General features: G+C 37.4%; 2 protein-coding genes across 2 annotated transcripts in view; one reads left to right on the top strand and one right to left on the bottom strand.

Moving 5' to 3' along the window:
- Positions 1–1,690: 1,690 nt before the first annotated feature.
- The window catches only part of LOC142354505 (large ribosomal subunit protein bL19m-like), a 91,667-nt gene continuing 74,625 nt past the window's right edge, over positions 1,691–18,732 (bottom strand). The window contains exons 2-8 of the mRNA XM_075406827.1: positions 12,834–12,976; positions 12,261–12,442; positions 11,272–11,390; positions 9,514–9,650; positions 9,046–9,141; positions 5,510–5,619; positions 1,691–1,931 (exon numbers count right to left, since the gene is read on the bottom strand). Coding sequence (XP_075262942.1) covers positions 1,721–1,931; positions 5,510–5,619; positions 9,046–9,141; positions 9,514–9,650; positions 11,272–11,390; positions 12,261–12,442; positions 12,834–12,965 — 987 coding nt within the window. The 5' untranslated portion in view covers positions 12,966–12,976 and the 3' untranslated portion in view covers positions 1,691–1,720. The remainder of the gene's footprint in view (positions 1,932–5,509; positions 5,620–9,045; positions 9,142–9,513; positions 9,651–11,271; positions 11,391–12,260; positions 12,443–12,833; positions 12,977–18,732) is intronic.
- Positions 13,533–18,732, top strand: part of LOC142354506 (chromobox protein homolog 3-like) — a 572,284-nt gene continuing 567,084 nt past the window's right edge. The window contains exon 1 of the mRNA XM_075406828.1: positions 13,533–13,551. The gene's annotated coding sequence lies outside the window, so the exon portion shown is untranslated. The remainder of the gene's footprint in view (positions 13,552–18,732) is intronic.

Here is an 18,732-nt window from a genome sequence, read left to right on the forward strand (position 1 = left end):
GTGTGAACAGATCTTAAAAACATAGCAGGACAAGTCCTGAAATACAATTCAAAATAACAAGAAACTTGAAATTTGCAAATTTAATGAAAGAATGGTACATTTCGTGATTTTAAAGCGTCGAAAACCATTCCATTATTGCTAAAAACTTTCAAAAACCCTGCATATATACGCAAGTTCCATCAACAGATTTCAAAAACTCGTGATATCAAAATGTTTATAACAATTCCATTGACACTAGAAGAAATGCAATAACCTATTATCCAAGCATAGAGGAAGTATTTTGGCCCCGGGCAGCAAAAACTCAAAAAAGACGAATGATTTCAGAACGTAAAAATTACAAAATGTTGTATCTATTTGCATTTCTCTGTTTGCAGTATCCAAAACATAGCTCACAAAATGGTTATAAAAACTAATTGTCTTACAAAAGACCAAACATCAATTTAAAACTGGTCAAACAAAATCAAAAATTTCAAAAGGGAAGTATTTTGAATGACTACTGAAACCAGCTAAGGGCCACCAGGGGGGTGCACCGGGGACTGATGGGGGCAGCACTGGGTGGGGGGGGGCAAAAGCGCGGTGGGGGGGGGGGCTGGAGCCAATAGTGGGGGTGGGGGGTCAACAAAGGGGGGGGTGTCAACCTCTAAGAACCGCCCCTCACACCATAAGTATAAGTATAAGTCTCCAAGACAGTTTGAGCTGAAACAGACTGAAAGGCTCTAAGAGCACATAATGCCCGCTGGGCGCTACCTGTTTATCCCGTTTTTGAGGACGAACAGTCAAAAGCGTCAGACGAAAAATTGGTCAAGCGAAAATTCGCATAAAAAAGACCGACAGGACTAATATAATTGCTACAAACTTCGTTTGAGAGCAATTAAACAAAATCATCTCAAAAGATTAAGAAACTAAAACAATCAAACTAAACAAAAATATACTCATTGCCAAAACTCTTGAAACTTTTACCCCAAAGGCAAATTTTGACCCCATTAAATATACCAATTTGAAAAAATATGTTCAACGCAAATTTTTTATTAATACAAAAAACAGGCAAAAAACCATTGAATTTCGTCTGAAAATCAGCAAAACTGATCAAAAACTTCCAAATTAGCATTAAACTCAAATTAACCACTTGAGACCTTCAAAACAAGCCCACAACTAATGTATTATCATAATCAAACCCCACAACCATCAAAAGTTGCAAAAAACTGCAAAAAGCCGCACGTGAACAAAAAAAATTTTCGATCGCATAGAGAAATTTTTTTCACACATGAATTTCTTGCTCTCTCAAAAACAGCGGTATGAACAGAAGCCACTCTCTTTTCGCTCCAATCTTCACCTTTGTTCAGCACCAAAATCACTCCAATTTTTTCATGCGTTTCATTTCCCGCTTCAAAAATCACTCCAATAAAATTGATTTAAAAAAAAGGACTTCTCCAATACTCCTCTTCGAGTCGCAAAAAGACAGCGCCCCAATACAATTCAAATTCTTTGAAATGTAAGAAATTAGGAGCGCTATAATAGCCGGCTGAGAAGATGAGGGCGGCTATTAAAAATTGACAAAAATTCGCTCAAATTTACTTGATTTTCTTTAACAAAAACCACTCAAAATTAAAAACTATAAAATTGAGAGACAACCAAGAGCACCGCAATATAGCTGCGTTAAGGTACAGCATCCCAGCTATAAAAAAGAGGCTTGAGGATAATTAAATTGAAAACAAAAACTCTAAGCTGCATTCATAACATTATCAGACTGTTTACTTTTACTGTTTCTGTTTTTCTTTGGTTTGCTGGTTCCTTTTGCTAGAATTTTCTGAATGTCTCTCAGCTCCCGTTGGCTGACTTGATCAGTTGCGTCATCGTAAATATCTTTAGAACGATCATATTCGTAGTAAACGTGTCTCCTCGCTCGTTCGGCGTCCAAGGTCGTCAGGTATCTAAAATCAAGCATAATGCACATAAACTTTGGGTTGATTTTTTTTTATTAACAGTTCTTACGGAAATTTTCCAAGTAATAGAAATAATACCTCAACTTGACAATTAAGCCACCTATTATTAGGCTATAAGATCATTTCCAGTATAAAACAAGCATCAGTTAGATCGAACAAGACCGATTAGCGAAATGCTCTCAAACGATAGGCGCGCGGTTGCTTTTGTCAGTAGCTAGTTGCGGCTTAGAGGGGCTAGCTTAATTGAGGGGGGGGGGTGTTCATGGGTGCCTTCGAGTGTGCGGCGTCACGGGTGGAATGAGGTCGAGGAAGGGGGGTTTGGGTGATGGTTGGGGTGATTGATAGGCGAGTAGGCGAGTGGAGTAGTAGAGTGAGGCAGGGGTGGAGTGGAGGCTCAAACTCTAAGAGCCGCCCTTCAAATCATGACTTTGCCTTCTCGACAGTTTCGGTGAGTCGAACACTTAGAGACTAGTAAGGCGCAAGCCTCTAGGAGAACTGCTCAGCAACTTAGTGCCCTCCTGGAGTTGCCAGTTTTGAGGACGGCAGATCAAATGATCCGACAAATAATCCGTACTACGAAAAATTGCATAAACAATACCATTAGGACTAACATAGCCGGCAGATTGCCGGAAAATAGCCGCGATAGACACTTGTGGCCTTCCACGAATTGAAACAACTAAAGAAATAAGATCGACAGATTGACCACCATTTCTTTTATAGACCACTAGACTTTTTGTAAGATTCAGACTGCCATTTTTTTTGACACATACGCTCTTTTTTGACACATAAGAAAAAGTTCTAAAGGGGATTTTTCGAAATTAATATTCGGAATCAAAACATTAACCGACAAAAGTCGGAAGAATTCCTCTCGAACGACAGGCGGGTTAAAAATTATTTGACCACGCCTGGATTCGAACCATTGACCTCCCGATCCCTATCCACATGCACTGCCCACTCGGCGATCAGGCACTTGTTGTTGATATGCTAGAACCGATTTTATATTAGCAACAAGCTTTAAGTCGGAGTGAGACAATAGAGATCACTCAAACAAACGGATGCGTGAAAAAGTCGCTTGAGAAGTCAACGAAAGTTCTAGAAAAGCGCAAACCGTTCAAGCGGACAACATGCAAAAAAAGAGCAACACGTTTACAATAATTGCTATGAACTTTGTTCAAGAGCAAATAAAAACTCAAGCCTCTAATACTGATGAATTAGGGCATATACGTTTGGCACTAATTAGATGCACACTATTGACCTTTAACTAGTAAATGTTCATAAAATTTAAAGTTCATTAAGCGAGTTCAGAAGTCATTTGAGTGAGTGAGCTAAGTCACGCAATTTACATAAAAGCAGAACAAATGACGTCAGCCACACAAATTTTAACTGCAAAGCAGTAGAAATCACTGAATTGAAAACGTCAATTCCAAGAAAACAGGTCACAAGAATCATTGATGGAGAATTAAAAAACATAGCGGGACAAGTCCTGAATTACAATCCAAAGAATTGATGCAGCTTTGACCTGGCAAAAAATAAGCCATGTTAGTTGTCCAATGAGAAAAATTTGATTGATACCATTGAGATTAATCAATTTTACCACAAGAAAAAAAAAGCAAGACTAAAAAATCAGATGTATTTTTGGAGACACGGTCAAAATCAAAAAACATAGCTGGCAGATTGCCAGAAAATAGCCGCAATAGATTCGTAGATCGGCAGTCTAAAAAAACAGTAAAAAAGACAGACCAAAAAAATTCGTCTTTTCATTGAAGGCTGATCTGTTATATTTTGATTAAAAATCTGTATAAGTTATTGCTGCCTCTATTAGCTGATCTCAAATAACCTTCATTTAGAGTGATACACACCCATTTGACCTTATCTCTTTGAATTAAAGTAAATAAAAGTCAATTTCAAAGTGAGGAAGTCATTTTTGAGAGTGAGGTAAGTCAAGTGTGACCAAAAATTTAATCACGCGCATGAACAAAAAAACTCGCTCAACTAAGAGCGAAAAATGACGTCACACATGCAATTCAGTTGAAATTGCATGAACGAATGAACAAAAAATGGTTGTGACGTCATATGGTCGTAACAAAAATCATGACGACGAAATAAAAAAAAAACCAAGAGAAGGCCAATAATAGCCTCAGCTATCGCTGTGCGGCTATTAAACAACTTCTAAAAACCCATGCCACTAATTAAATTCTCTTGCTTCTCAGTTTCAACCGATGAAATCTGTCATTAATGAGGTTAAGTGATAAGACCAATAAATTCGATAAATACTTGCAAAACTCAAATTCACTAATAGCTTAAAAACGGGCAGCGTATAAGTCAAAGAAAGCAATAGCTATTCATTGAAAAGATTTTTAACAACAAGAACCACTTTTTTAGAAACCAATGAAGACGGTCAATAATGAGACTAAGATATGATAATAGAGCTAACAACAAAGACTCGCAAAACTCAAAAATTCTATAAAACTTTTTGAAAACAATTGATGTCAAAGTCATCAGCTTTAAAAAACGATTTAATCTACTTAAAAACCTTTCAGCAACCTATGAGGCCTGTTAGTAATGGGAATAAACGATAAGAAAACCAAAATTACAACAACAAAAACTCAAAAATTAACTCTTTTTGAGAAAAAGTAGTGTTAAAGTTATGCAAACTAATAAGCTATTATCTCGGACCACTAATTAGGTTCTTTTGCGCCTCATTATCAACCAATGAGACCTGTCATGGAAGATACTAAGTTAGAAGAAAAGAAATTATTTTTGAAAGTAGTCAAAATCAAATATTCTTTAATGCTTCTTGACAAAAAAGTTTTCAGGTCATAAAAAGTTTCAGCTGCCCCTTGATGAATTCTAGTAACTTCAACTAGGCAAAATCAGAACACATAAGTATCATTCTAAAAGCAATCAAGGAAAAGAAACTCTGAAAACAGAAGTCAAATTGACGCGAGTTGAAAAAAACTCCCTCTTAAAAACCGAAAATTTGTTCAAACACCAAGTTGTGACTCGACTTTAAAGGTAGTTTGAAAAAAATCGCGCCTTAAACCTACTCTAAATTTCTCTCCCTTTAATACTTCAGCGTGACAAAAATCATTGCTAAAATTTGATTTCTCACTAAAGTGAAAAAGCCGAAAAAAGCGTGAACAGATCTAAAAAAAGAAGACAGTTGGATTGTAAAAAAGCACGATGTCCCCAATAATAGCCGCTATCGCTTCGCGGCTATTAATAACATAATTGCCACAAACTTCGTTGAGAAATTAATAAGGAATATACATCTTGTATCGGGACAAAAGTCTGTGATATGATTAAGTACACAACGGATCACTTTTTGTAAAAAAAAAAGGATAAAAGCACGAGCGTACATATTCGCAAGGCCCTTATTCCGAGAAAACGGATTGAATAAACGACCTAAATTTCCACACTCCTTATATTTATCTTAAAATTATTTCTTTACGAAACGGTTCTGCAATCAGCTACAATATAAATGGTTTTACAATTCGTCTATAATATCTCGAAATATATACTATAACATCTATGATCTCATTATTCCGTCAAATCACTCGACTTACGATCTGTCCATGTTTTTGAGGTTGTATCTCTCCCATCTGTATGACCATGGTTTAGGCATCATTTTCACCTTGCCCGTGAACACTGGCACTTCTTCCGGAATCGGCTCAGGCTGAACAGGAAAATCAATAACGTACATTTTAGAATAATTGTTCCCACATTTTTAGAGAAAATAGGAGAACTTTATACTAGCCCCACTTCTTTGATCATACATTTTTTGATTTTTTTTAGGGCAACCCCGATTAGCATATGCGGTATCAATTTGAAGATCTCTTTGTCTAGAATTTCACTTTTTAGGAAATACGCTTTTTTGAAAAACTTTTGGCACCAATTTTGATCCACATTTTAAGGCAATTTAGGCTAAATTTTAAAAAATCAAACATAGCTAGAGTTGGTCAAAATTCAACGAATTCTGACAGTTGGCGGTTTTTTCGATGGTATTTTAGACAAACAAATGCCTTATCTTTTCATCGCTTTTTCTAGCTATACTTTGCTATTCCTTCGTCCTCTTGTTGGTAGCAAATTTGAGTTGTCATTGAAAACAATTTGATTTAATCCACAATAAATTTGCGGTTTTTAAAAAATTATTCAATCGTTTTTTTAAGAAAACAAGTTCTACAATTTATTTAATAGAACGTAATTTTTTTTAAAGAAATCCCTTTTAATGGTTTTTGTGTTTGCATCCTAAAGAAAAAACTCTAAGTTGCTCTTTAATAAAGTATATCTTCTTCCTTTTGATCATTCTTGCAAGTAATTTATGGCTCTAGCAATTTCGATACTAATTAGATACTTTGATAGCAAAGAAATGTTTGCAAGCTTTATCGGTTTGCTGCAAATTCTTCTCCAATCTGCTACTTCGCTAAAAACAATTGTCATAAGGGCTTTTCATGCTTCATAGTTACAGATATGAATTTTCTCAAAATATTTCAAAATTCGTTTTTAATAGGTTTTACTTCTGAGTTTTTTCTGGAAACATTTCAAAAATCACTTGTTTTTAAATAAAAATGACACCACCTGTTTTCAAAAGCAAAATCAAATTTGTTATCTTTTCCATATTTTCTGGTCCGCATGCTTTTTAATTAAGTAACGGAAACTATGGGGACCAGAAATTAAGGAAAAGATAGCAAATTTGATATTGCTTTTGAAAACAGGTAGTGTCATATTTATTAAAAAAAAAAAACAAGTGATTTTTGGAATGTGTTGTCCTTTTAATAAAGCGTAGTATAATTTGTGCCCTAAAATGTATTGTTTAATTGGATGCCACATGAGATTTGAAGTAGGATTTTCATTGTACCTTACATTTTTCTCGTTTGTTAAACTTCATTTGCTCCATCGATAGAAAACATCTGTAATATTTTTAAAAAAAACCAGGCAGTCAGTTTTGTCTTCTGCGCTGGTTTTTTACTTGAAATTCAGGACAAGTACAGTTATGTCTCTCAATTATACAGACAGATGGATTCGTTTAACTTGCTTTTGCTATTTTTGTATGTTTTTCCTAAAATGATTTTGACTTCTGATATTTTAATTCTCTATTTTAGCAAAAACACATTAAAGAGACGCTTCAACAAAAAAAAATTGGCAATTTGTCTCGTTGATAATGCAAGTCACACAATTGTTTCAGTTTTCAGAAAAAGGCATTTGGTAAGCAAAATCTCATGAATACAAGTAGGTTGAAAAGGCAAGGGTTTCACTGAATGAATTGGCGTTCATTTGTTTCCTTCTTGTTTTTGGTTCATTTTCGATCATGAAGATAACTCAAAATAGTATTAATCAAGTTATTGTAACTTCTCGTTTACAGCCGCATTTGCTTATATTTTGGACTAAAACGCTATTCCTGTGAAAAATAGAGAGTAACAAAGACAGTTAACTTCGAATTGTTGTAAATCTTAATAGTAAACGCTATAGACAGTTTTATTTATTTATAATAACAGATTTATAACATAGCTAACGGATAATAATATACCTGCCGATAATAGCTGCTGTAAAAAATTGCTCAATTGATAAAATGACCGAAATAATATTTTCAACTTTCAAAATTGGTAAAATTGTATCCAGTTTTAATTCTTAAACTGAATGTTGAATGAGCAGAAGTCAGTTTGAGATACATAGAACATAACCGACTAAACGTCGGAAGAATTGCTCTCGAACAACTAGTGGGAGCTCTAATCAATTGCAGCCTGCTTCAGTCGTGGGCGGGGGGTGGAGGATGAGCCTAAATGGAACTAAGAAATTCAATAGTGGGCTTCAAATAACCACATTAGGGGTTAACATTTACAACTATTAAGATTTAAAGTGAAAAATGGCACCAGTTTCGGCGCACTTTTCAGTTGACTTTTAGTATTAAACTGCCGCCAATTGAGTTCAGCTGCTTGAAATTGTGATTGAGAGAGAATTTAGATCACGCGAAACGCAAAAAAAGTCAAGGGCGTAAAAGTCACTTGAAAAGTCAAAACGGTCAAGCGAAAATTTTGCATGAAAAAGACACGCGTTTGCAATAACAGCTTCTCTACGAGAGCAATTAAATATGCTAAAAACAACAATCAGACATCTGCCCTAAAAATTAACTCCACAGAGCAGTGACGTCACGCTGCAGAGCGGAAAAAGCCTGAATACATTTTCAATTGTTGCGAGCACAAAAATTTTACAAAATATCAACGAAAAACGACACGAAGACAAATCAAGACGACTACATAATGAACTCAAAGTAAAAATTGACCTTGTTGACAGTAATTTGCTTACCTATAGCAAGTGTAGCAAAATAAAACAATTCTGCTGAAAGAGTCAATGCGACACATTAAATCACATTATGAAAGAATAGCTTGTAGGGAGAGTATCAGGCCAAAAACACTTAGATTAAACGGAATAATCACGAAAGCATGTCTAAATTCACTGTTTCGATAAAAAAAGAAAGTTAATGACCTCAGTAACTATTCAAAACTATAAAAATGATTTTTTTTAAAAAAAAAAACGGAAATAGTATCAAGATTATTTTCTAATTATCTAATCAATATAATAAAATACTGATTGATTCTGTCAGCCAATGCATTTTGGTTTCAAAAAGTCCAACTTCATAACAGAGCTCATGACTGAAGGAAAATAATTAAACCGCAAACCAAAATTTGACAGAAAACAATTCTGTTAATTTTCTTAAATTCATTAGTCACCATTATCAACATACTTGCAGTAAAAAAGCTATACGAACAGAGAAAGTTAAAACAACCTGCAGACTGCCTAATACAGCTGCTAAATAGACTATCCTTAAAATATTGATCTGAGCATTTTTTTCAAAATATAGGAGTGGCTCAATACTTTTTTTTATATCTAACCAACTTTTTTTCAACTAAAATTGCACAACTCTACAGCGAGGCACCTGAAAACAGACCAGACAGGTTTAATGGCAACCTTGTAGTGTCGCACACTGTAATCAATTATTTCTGTACAATGTATCTAATTTTTTTATGACTATTCTATGGTATTGGCACTACAAACAATTTACTATTACTAATAATCTTTTCTCAAAGATGAACCTTTGACTAACTTTCATGTCCACCGGAATTGTACACAATCTCGGATCGGCATTTCTCAAGTAGAGCAGATCTTGATCCAGCCATCTTTCCAATCTTAACACTGTGATCTAAAACAACATCACTTGAATTACCTGTTCAAGAGTTTACCGCAATCCTCACGTAAACAAACTTCACAGAAAACTCCTCGCAAAGTCTCGTAACGTCAGACAAAAACTAGACGATTAACTGTGTTATGTTAAATAGAATATCCACATTTGGCAAATTTAGATCTAGTCTTATTCGCTTCACCCACCCCAACCAAGTTTCAAATTGTATCGTATAGCACGTTAGTCTGAGTAAAACAGCACCTCAGCAAGAGAACGGGGATCTAACAGTTAAAGTCGTCAAGCAGAATCTGGCATTCTTTTCTTAAAAATTGTGACAAAATACGGATGGGCGGGGGTGGTGTTCAATTTGGAGTCCATAATACAAATGCTAACCTTGTGAACTCTAGGACTGTACAACTGAATTTCCATTTCGACACCTTCTCCTTCTAGAACATTCCTGAGGTATACTGAGTGACGGATTCCACCTTGCATACTGCGGTACAGGACTCGACCCACAAAAAAGTTCAATCCTGAAATACTAGAATCGGTTAAAAGAAAATAGCTTTAATTGCGATCTTGAACTGTGAGAAGAGCTCTAAGCAGGAGCAACAATTGTGAAAATAGACCAGCACGGTATTCGGACCAGCTAGTGTACTAACCATTACACGAACTCGTCTTAAGCTCCCTAACTTGTGCATCTATCTTTTTATTCTCTTATTCGTTCTTGCTTCTTCTCTCTAGCCAAGTATACGTTGAACAAGTAGAGCTTCTTGTCAAGCTTATCTTACGTACAATTTGCCGTAGCTCCACCCCGTAAGTCAAGAATTCTAGTGGAAAAATAGGCATAACCAGGAAATATGAAGGGCTACACACGTCAAAAAAAACAAAAACCGACAAATTTTGGGCAAATGGCTCTCAAATGACTGGTGATTGGTTGATTTCGTCAGTAGGTAGCTCAAGGCTAACTTTTGAGAAGGGGAAAAGACAAAAAAGAAGGCGGATTAGGTGGGGGGGGGGGGGCAGAGGGAGTCGATCCTGCAGATTTAGGGACGGAATTAGGTGACGATAGAAGAGTAAGGGGCGAGGGAGGTGGATGGAGAGAAGGGGAGTCCTAAACTACCAAAACAAATGCCCCTTATACCATGATTTTGTCTTCTCAGTCACTTCATTGACTTGTACACTTAAAGACCTAAAAAGTAAAGCTAAAGAAAGCGGCTCGGCAACTTAACACCCTCCGGGCTTCACTTGTTTATCCCATTTTTGTTGACAAAAAATGGTCAGACGAAACAAAAAGATCAGACGAAAAGTCTTTAGTACAAACAATCACATTTAAAAGAGAAAAACAGGACTAAATAGAATCGCTACTAACTTTTTGTTTCAGAACAATTGCTTTCAGATATTAACAGGAAGAAAATGCAAGACAGCCTAGTCCCCAAAAAAGCACCACTTTTCCAGGAATGACTAAATTGAAATTGAGAAGCAGAGTTCAAAAGGTAACAGGGCGCAGGTAGAAGTATAAAGTTGTTTTGAATTGCTTCAAAGCATGCGTTTTTGAAGCATCATTATAGTTTATGTTAATTTCAAACGAGGTTGATTTAATGTTTGCTTCCCTTGAGGGTTTATTTCCTTGGATTTTGTTTCCAATTAGAATGAATCTAGGTCTAAATTTGGGAGGACTTTTATTCGTTTCTTTCTTAGATCCATATTTGTAAACCAGAATGATTAAGAAATCTCAGGCAGCAGAGAAAAGAAGCCAGTACCTTTTTAGTTCTGAGAGCACTAGTCATAAAAATTGCACAGTAATAACTAAGTGTTAACAAAAGTGCACGCACTAAAGGGTTGCAAAATCATGGTTTCAGAACAAATACTCGATGCCAATGTGACAAAATACCCAAAATATAACCCATATTTTGTAGAAATTGAAATTACAGGAACGATTATTTAGCATAATATTTAGCCAGTGCAATTGGCCATGCCTCAGCGGCCCGTGGAACTTGATATGAAACTATCACAATTAAACAAGGGGTTAAATTATCCGCTCAACTATAAGAAAACACGATTGCAATACCGAGTGCTAATTTGTAATCTGATCATTGAACGAAAAGATCAAAGTGAAAAGATTAAAGGTAATAAAATGTAACCCAGACTGACCATTTGTTGCGTAAGGATCTGCATAGTCGACTCTGAGAATGGATCCGGCATAGAACTCCGGGATGTCTAGATTGGACCGTCTCTTCATCATGTCACTCCATTCTAACCACTTCAACACCCTGTTCAAAAATAAAAAACAGTAACATTTAACTAGTAACTTACAGCGCTAACTAGTAAGTGAATCCGTTAATATTCCAGTATCAGCAAAAATCTCCTCTCCGATTCTAATATTCAGTAACGGATTTGAAATAAAAGTCACGAACACTACGTCAGTCTCGCTTGCCAACAAGTTTATAGTGTATATTTGACGGTGTCAGGACAATTTACCCAATGCCATTATACACAAGCTGCCATTTTAGACAAAGCCAACTTTAATTTGCCCTAAATTTACCAGCACGGCTATTTAGCCGACTATATAAATAAATGGCCAGTGGGACTATGAAACAATCGCAACCGAACATCGGATAATTGATAGAAAAGATCAAAGAGCATTGCGTAAAATCGCAGTCTGGGTAAAATGACAGGTTGGGTAAAATGGCATGTTTGATAAAATGGCATTGGGTAAATTGTCATGTAATCAAATTTGACTACCGCTTCTCTAATTATCGAGCTATTCATGATTGTAGAACTGAAATCCACACAATGAATTCGACAACGAGTGTCCAATAGAGGTTGCTTGACAGATACTAAAATAATAGCGAGCATCATTTCTGTTTCTGATTGAACTATGAAAAACATCTATGAACAGCTTTGCTTGTTCTGTCATTCTCATTAGCTGGTACAAAAATCATGTACATCCAAAATTTTTGAGCGTTAGGGATGAATCCATTTGCATATCATTCCATGGGCGCATTGGCTACCCCCACCTCTTATTGGGCGCCACCAACCAGTATCGATTCAAAGCCACGCATTCGTTTGTTCATACAAGCTGATTAAAATGCTTACGTGGAGCAGGTTAGGGAGTAGAATCAAACTGGTAATCTTAATACCTGCTCTGAGCAAATGGGTAATTTGAGACAAACTCAGGAGGCAGATCTCTCGGGTGGGTTTCCCTGTCATTGTAGAGCACACGAGGAAGTTCCGAAGAGAGTTCGTCGCTATATTCCTCTTTTTGATGTCCTTCTAGATTGTCTACTTCAATCAGGGAACTTGTTGGTTCAAACGAGTGCACCTGTACAAATATAATTTCTACTATAGTTTCTTCCCCCAACGCCCTATCACCCTAACTGCAAACTGTATACCGAGTTTCTGCGAGTAACAATTGCGCGTCGTGGTAGTAACAAAATGGCATCTATTTTATTAAGACCCTTAGATTGCTGTTCAAGATCCAAGGAAAATTGTTATCCTATCACATCCCTATGTGAAATGGCACCTGTGCATGGGAAAGAGGAAAGGAAGAGGGAGTGAAAGGGAGGGGAAACATGCTTGTTATGTGTGCAGTAAAGAGGGGGGGGGGGGGGGGGGTTGGGTCCATAATTTCGCCACAGTGAGCAACAAAATAGACGCTCATCTACTATTATCAGATGAGAGGATAACGATAATTTAATTAAAAAATGTCTAACTTGTGGTGAATTCATTCTCGGCTGAGAGGCTGCATCAAAGTACTCCACTGAGCCTGTTTTGATCAACACTTTCTTGCTATTGTGTGCACAAAATCTGCAGACTGAACAGCTTACAGCTCTCAATTTTAACATCGCACAGATTCTGAAAGAGACAGCATAGTTAATTAACAAGGAGGCTCGTCAATGTGTGTCGGAACAATGTTCCGACCCCGTTCATCCATATTCATGAAAAAAGACAGACATAAAAAAGGATTAATACCACTGAAAAAAAATATTTCTACTAGAATGAAAAAAAAATAAAAAACGAAGCCTCAGACAAGAAATCAACTCTAATGCAACTTCTCAAATAGAAAAAAATTAATTTTATCAACAATTAATTTCGCCAACAAACAGAAAATGAGAAATCAACGTATATCCCGTTTTAAAACTAAATTTCAAAAACAGTGGTAATAACTTTCTATGAACATCTTCATTGTTATCAAGCTGGCCTAGACTCTGTTTAATTTCGATTAGATTTTTACTACTCAGCTGCTATTAACAAGCAAGTTCAGAAGTCAATAAAAAGATCTCCGCACACATTTACAAAGCTAAACTGAGGCTGTAAATTTGAGAATACTGAAAGAACTCCAGTTTCTAAAAGGTAGGTGCCAAAATTTGTAAAAACTAAAAACAACATAATTACTAACTCAACATAAGCGCTGTGATAAACTTATTAAATAGGGATGAGCCAGCGAGGCCATGGTGTACATTCTTGGAGCTAGTGTTTTCGTGAAGGCAAAGGAGTCAATACCCTGCATTGCATTGGGGTGGGAAACTGTCAACTACAATCTTTGCTCTGGGGGGTCTGAGCTTCAATCACAAGCCTCAAGTGCAAGAATCTTGTTCACCTTCTCACAAAGGGATCTCTCAGCAGACATTGTCCTTTGGCACGACGTGATCAGCAATTCGGTGTCAAAACACGACAGCACCCACAACACCGAATTGACGACAGGGAACAACACCGATTTGCTCCCCGATTCAAAGCAATTGTCTACTGTCGACGTGAAGGGTCCACTGATCTCTTCCGGACACTTTGCAAAGAGGTAAACGTTCTGATAATTAGTCTTAAACGTCTTCAAATGAAAGCGCAAATCAACCTGGTATAACGATCAGCTTATCGAAGTGCACCCACATTACACTATCCATTTGAATTTTGTGGAGACCATAATCCACACTCAGCACCCTGAAAACAAAATCAAAAACAGGAAAGAAGTCAAAAAGAAAGTGTGGCAGCAAACGATCAAAGAAGTGTGGAAGCAAGAAATAATTATCTGCGGTTAGATATTATCCCCTTGATTCCTCGTGTCTAATTCTTGGTTCTCTTTTTGCTGGCAGCATCCTGAGGCTTCTGTGCTTTGGAGCGGCCAATAGCAATTAGATCTCTAAGAAACGCATCCCCTGAGAGCTGTTTTCTTCGCTGGTAGCTTCCTGAGGATTGTGCTTTGGATCGGCCAAAAGTAAAGAAATCACTTCCCAAACCTGAGTGCTCTTTTCCTTGCTGGTAGTTTCCTGGGGCTTTTGTGCTTTGGAGCGGCCAATAGTAAAGAACTTAATCATCCTCTCTTACTTTCCCCCGCACTACAATTTCTCCGATTCACAATCTCATTTGAAATACAAGCCCGAATAGTGCGATCCACCTAAATCATGAAGAACCGAGTGGCCAAGTGTCACACCTGCAACGAAAACATTAAGAAAGATCAATTCAAAGGCTTATTCTGCTTAAAGGCAATGCATTGGGCCCCAAATTGCACTGAATGACCAACAAAGCATTGATGTTCTAACAAAATTGAAAGAAAACATATGCAACGACTGCAAAGACAAACGCGAAGAACTGAACGAGAGAAAAAAGCCTGAGTCGCCGAGAATTGAAAAGGATTTGAATGATCTAAAAACGCAGATGAAAACCTTCCAAGAAAGCCTTGGAAAAAATTAACTGGATCGAAACAGTCCAGGAGCAACTGAAACGAATGAAAAAGACCCAACAGAAAGCTATAACGCCGTTGTCGGGAACAAAACCGCAGGACCATCCCCACCTAGCCAATACCATCTCACTGCACAGAAACTTGGCATTAGAATCAGGGACATTCCGGAAAACTCAATAAAGTTTCCCGACGAATGAATGCACTCTGACATTGAAACTGTTGAAGAGGTCCTATAGTTTCACAAGATCAAAGAAAAACGACTACCAAAAATACAGGATCAGAAAATACGAAGCAGAAAAAGAAGGCTCCGAACGCTTGTCAAGCCCATGAAAAGTGAGATCAGCAAAGATCTGGTACTAAAATCAGCTCACCTGTTGAAAAACTACAAAAAAACATTAGCACTGCACTCTCGCAGGAAGATGCAAAGAAAGAGACAACTGCTAATCAGGAATCATCTCTTGCTATTCAGAAACATTAGTTGCGAATCGGAAACTTGAAAATAGAGCAAAAATTCATTAGAAAATGTCTATGAGGGTGAACCCATAGAGGACGCCCCGGAGAGCGACAACGAATGACTACAAACAATCGCATAACTAATCTTTAACGTTCGAAGCATACTTAACTTAGACAGAAGACTAACCCTAGCAAATACTTTAACTAGTACTGACTATGACATACTGTGCCTTACTGAAACGTGGTTAACCGAAGACGTTCTAAACAATGCTCTATTTCTAATAGACTAATTCATCTACCGAAAGAAGCGCAAATGCGACAAATCAACAGCCAAACATGGTAGAGTGCTAATAGCTCTCAGAAAGGGTATCAAACAAGCAGAAGTGCCGTTCAGCAGTGCTTTTTCCGAGGTGTTGGTAGCCAAGATACTCACAGGACAAAAACCCATACTAATCTGCTGCGCAAACAACCCACCTTCCGGAAGTCCCTACGTCTTGAATAATCAAAAGTGTGATAGTATAATCAAGGAACTCAACAATGAGAGCAACTACAAACCATATGAATGCACACGGATAGCAGAAGACCTATATCTTTCGAAAACTGACTTGAAAACAATGTCGTCATGCAATGACTATGAATCTAAAGGTTTGCCCATTTATCAGAGTCATATTTTACAAACATTACGCAAAAACTGAACGTTGTATTGACTGACAACCCAGAGCAGATAACTGAATCAACAACAGACACAGACCTGAACCGAAAATACTCATACCACTGTCAGACCAACTCTCAATTAAAACGATCATACAGACCAACATGACTTCCATAAATGAACAGAAAAAAAACCGCATATGCCTACAGGAAAGCGGACTGGACAAACTTGAACAAAATTATATTAGAAAACTTTTCAAACGCTTCAGCAATGTAGACTTCCTGTTAAAACAATGGTACGATTGGATTGAAAACCATATCGATAGTAACATTCCAGAAGTCACAAAACATTCCAAAAGCTCACCGCTCTGGATTGTAATAAAAAAACTGCAAACCAAAAAACGGAAATAGAAAATTTTAAATCTAAGCAGAACACTCACACTGAAACGCCTAGAACGAGAAACCGAGAACGCATCAAAAAATGACATCGCAAAATGTGAAGTGGAAGTGTTTCAAACAGGACAGTTCAGTAACCTCCAAAAGTACTTAGCCAGCATCCGAAAACACCCGAATGTGCCTCCGATAGTATACCTCGGTAATACGAGAGGGGAAACAAACAGAAAAAAGCTGACCTATTCAACCGTTTCTTCAAAAGTGTTTACAGTGAAAAGAAAGCAACGCAGCTCAATCCCTAACTTCGAATTCTAAACACCATTCAAATTAAAGATGTTGAAATCGAAATATTGGAAAGTCTGGTGTTAAACAAAGCAACGGGACCAGCTAAACTGGAAACATCATCTTTAAACAATGCTCAAAATCATTTGGCAAGACACTAAAAATAGCATTCCAAAGAGTACTAAACCAGGGTGTGTAACCGAAGTACTGGTTAAATCAGTCAAATCTCGCCAATCTTCAAAGAAGGTAATAAAGCCGACGTCAAGCGTTACTCTAAAGTATTCGAAAGACTTATGTTCAATGCCCTCTATAGGCACTGCAAAGTATGGCTGCATCGAAATCAGTTTTGATTTAGAAAAAATCAACCTGCGACAATTCAGCTTTTGATTTTCCTAGATTCTATCTATAATAAGTACGAGGATAAGACGGTTGGAAAAACTCGCAGCCTTGTATCTGGAAGTCGCCAAAATTTAGGACAAAGTTCCCCATCATATCTCTATAAAGAAGCTTGAAAAATCTGAAGTAGGTGGTAAATTGCTGACACTTCTGCATTAAAACCTCGAAGACCGGCAACTGCACGTAAAGATAAATGATGACTGCTCTGAGTACCTGGATGTTACGAGTGGTGTGCCTCAAGGATCCATCCTCGGAACCCTGCTGTTCCTGATTTTTCAATAATGATCTCCCCAACATGAAACTCGGAATGGAAAACTACGGCTCTGCACATGACAAAGTGATTGCACAGAGCCAAACGGAATTGGAAGCTGGAACCACCCACATCGAAAAACGGTGCAAAGAAAACCAAATGGAGCTCTAATGCAAAATGCAAGCTACTGAACCTAAAATGTCAGCTTTCAGCAAGTCTAAACAAAACTGACCTGAAAGAAGCCCCAGTACAACGAGACTTAGGGCTCCACATCACCTCAAATCTCAACTGGACAGATAAAATAAAAAATGTAACATCAAACAAAAGCAGCAACTCAAAAAAGCTTGTTCACTCTTTGCAACAGTCGGGTTCCTGACCTTTTCTTGCGCCCATGCCGACCCTAAGTTTCAACCGTAAGCTAAAAAATGGTAGCTTTGAGGTACAGGATAGTCGTTCCGTTAAATGACGCAAAAGCGTAGCGATTTCCAAAATGGAGTATTGTACACATTTGGCGACCACGCCGCAGCTTGCGATGGTTGTTGTGACATGATATCGAGACATCATGGTGTGCGAGATCGAACATCGTGTTCTAATGCGAACTCGACACGTACACGCACGTATGCGACCAGAAGAACTTGATTGCTGAAAACAATTCGCGGTACATTCAAATGGGTACATTTTCCTGCCCAGTTGGTCTTAATCAATTAAGATGGGGCGAAGAGCTGTGGTTTTGCTCTTACAAATGCTGAAGAGGGGAATTATGACCAAGAGTTACATCAAGGTTCCCAAATAGGCGTTAAAATTGTACCCTTAGCTTTTATGTCTTTTGGAGGCTTTTAAGAGTTAGTTCGGAATACATTGAAACGCGTAGATCTGCTTTCTGATGAGACAAATTTTCAACCAGCTGAGTCGTTTCGCGAAAGCTGTCTCAGTGACCTTTATAAAAAGACCGGCCACTGTGTCTAATGCAAGAAATGCACAGCTGTGACATTCAATCGATAATAAATGAAAACTGAAGACTCTATTGAGAGGGCCCAGAGGCTAAATCAATTCCGATTGCCGAGTCGCCCAATGAATGAGGAGCACAACCAATGTCAACAAGCAAGCCATCAGTTCTTGAAAAACTGAGAAATGAAGAAAAAGAGAATGAGACAGGTTGAAAACGAATGAGAAAAAGTTCAATTAATTCTCAGATTGAACGTCTTTGCTAGGGTGATAAATGACCATGATCCGATTCCTTCTTCTAAGCCACGATCATTCATCATTCGATTTTAATTTACAAAATGCAATTCTTCTGGAAAGAGATATCATAACAGCTTTCCATATGCTGATAGATTCGTTTTGAACAATTTGCAACAAAGAACAATTTACAACGCAATTTTTTCTCACATTGAAAACTGGTAGAGGTTTGGAAAAACTCGCGCGACAAAAAAACTGAGGCACGAAAAAATCAACAGATCTACGAACTATATCAAACTAACCAAAAACTTTAAAAAAAAAACAACTAACATCA

This window comes from Convolutriloba macropyga, chromosome 15 (assembly GCF_964194025.1).
Source record: "Convolutriloba macropyga chromosome 15, txConMacr16.3, whole genome shotgun sequence".
Taxonomy (NCBI): domain Eukaryota; kingdom Metazoa; phylum Xenacoelomorpha; order Acoela; family Convolutidae; genus Convolutriloba; species Convolutriloba macropyga.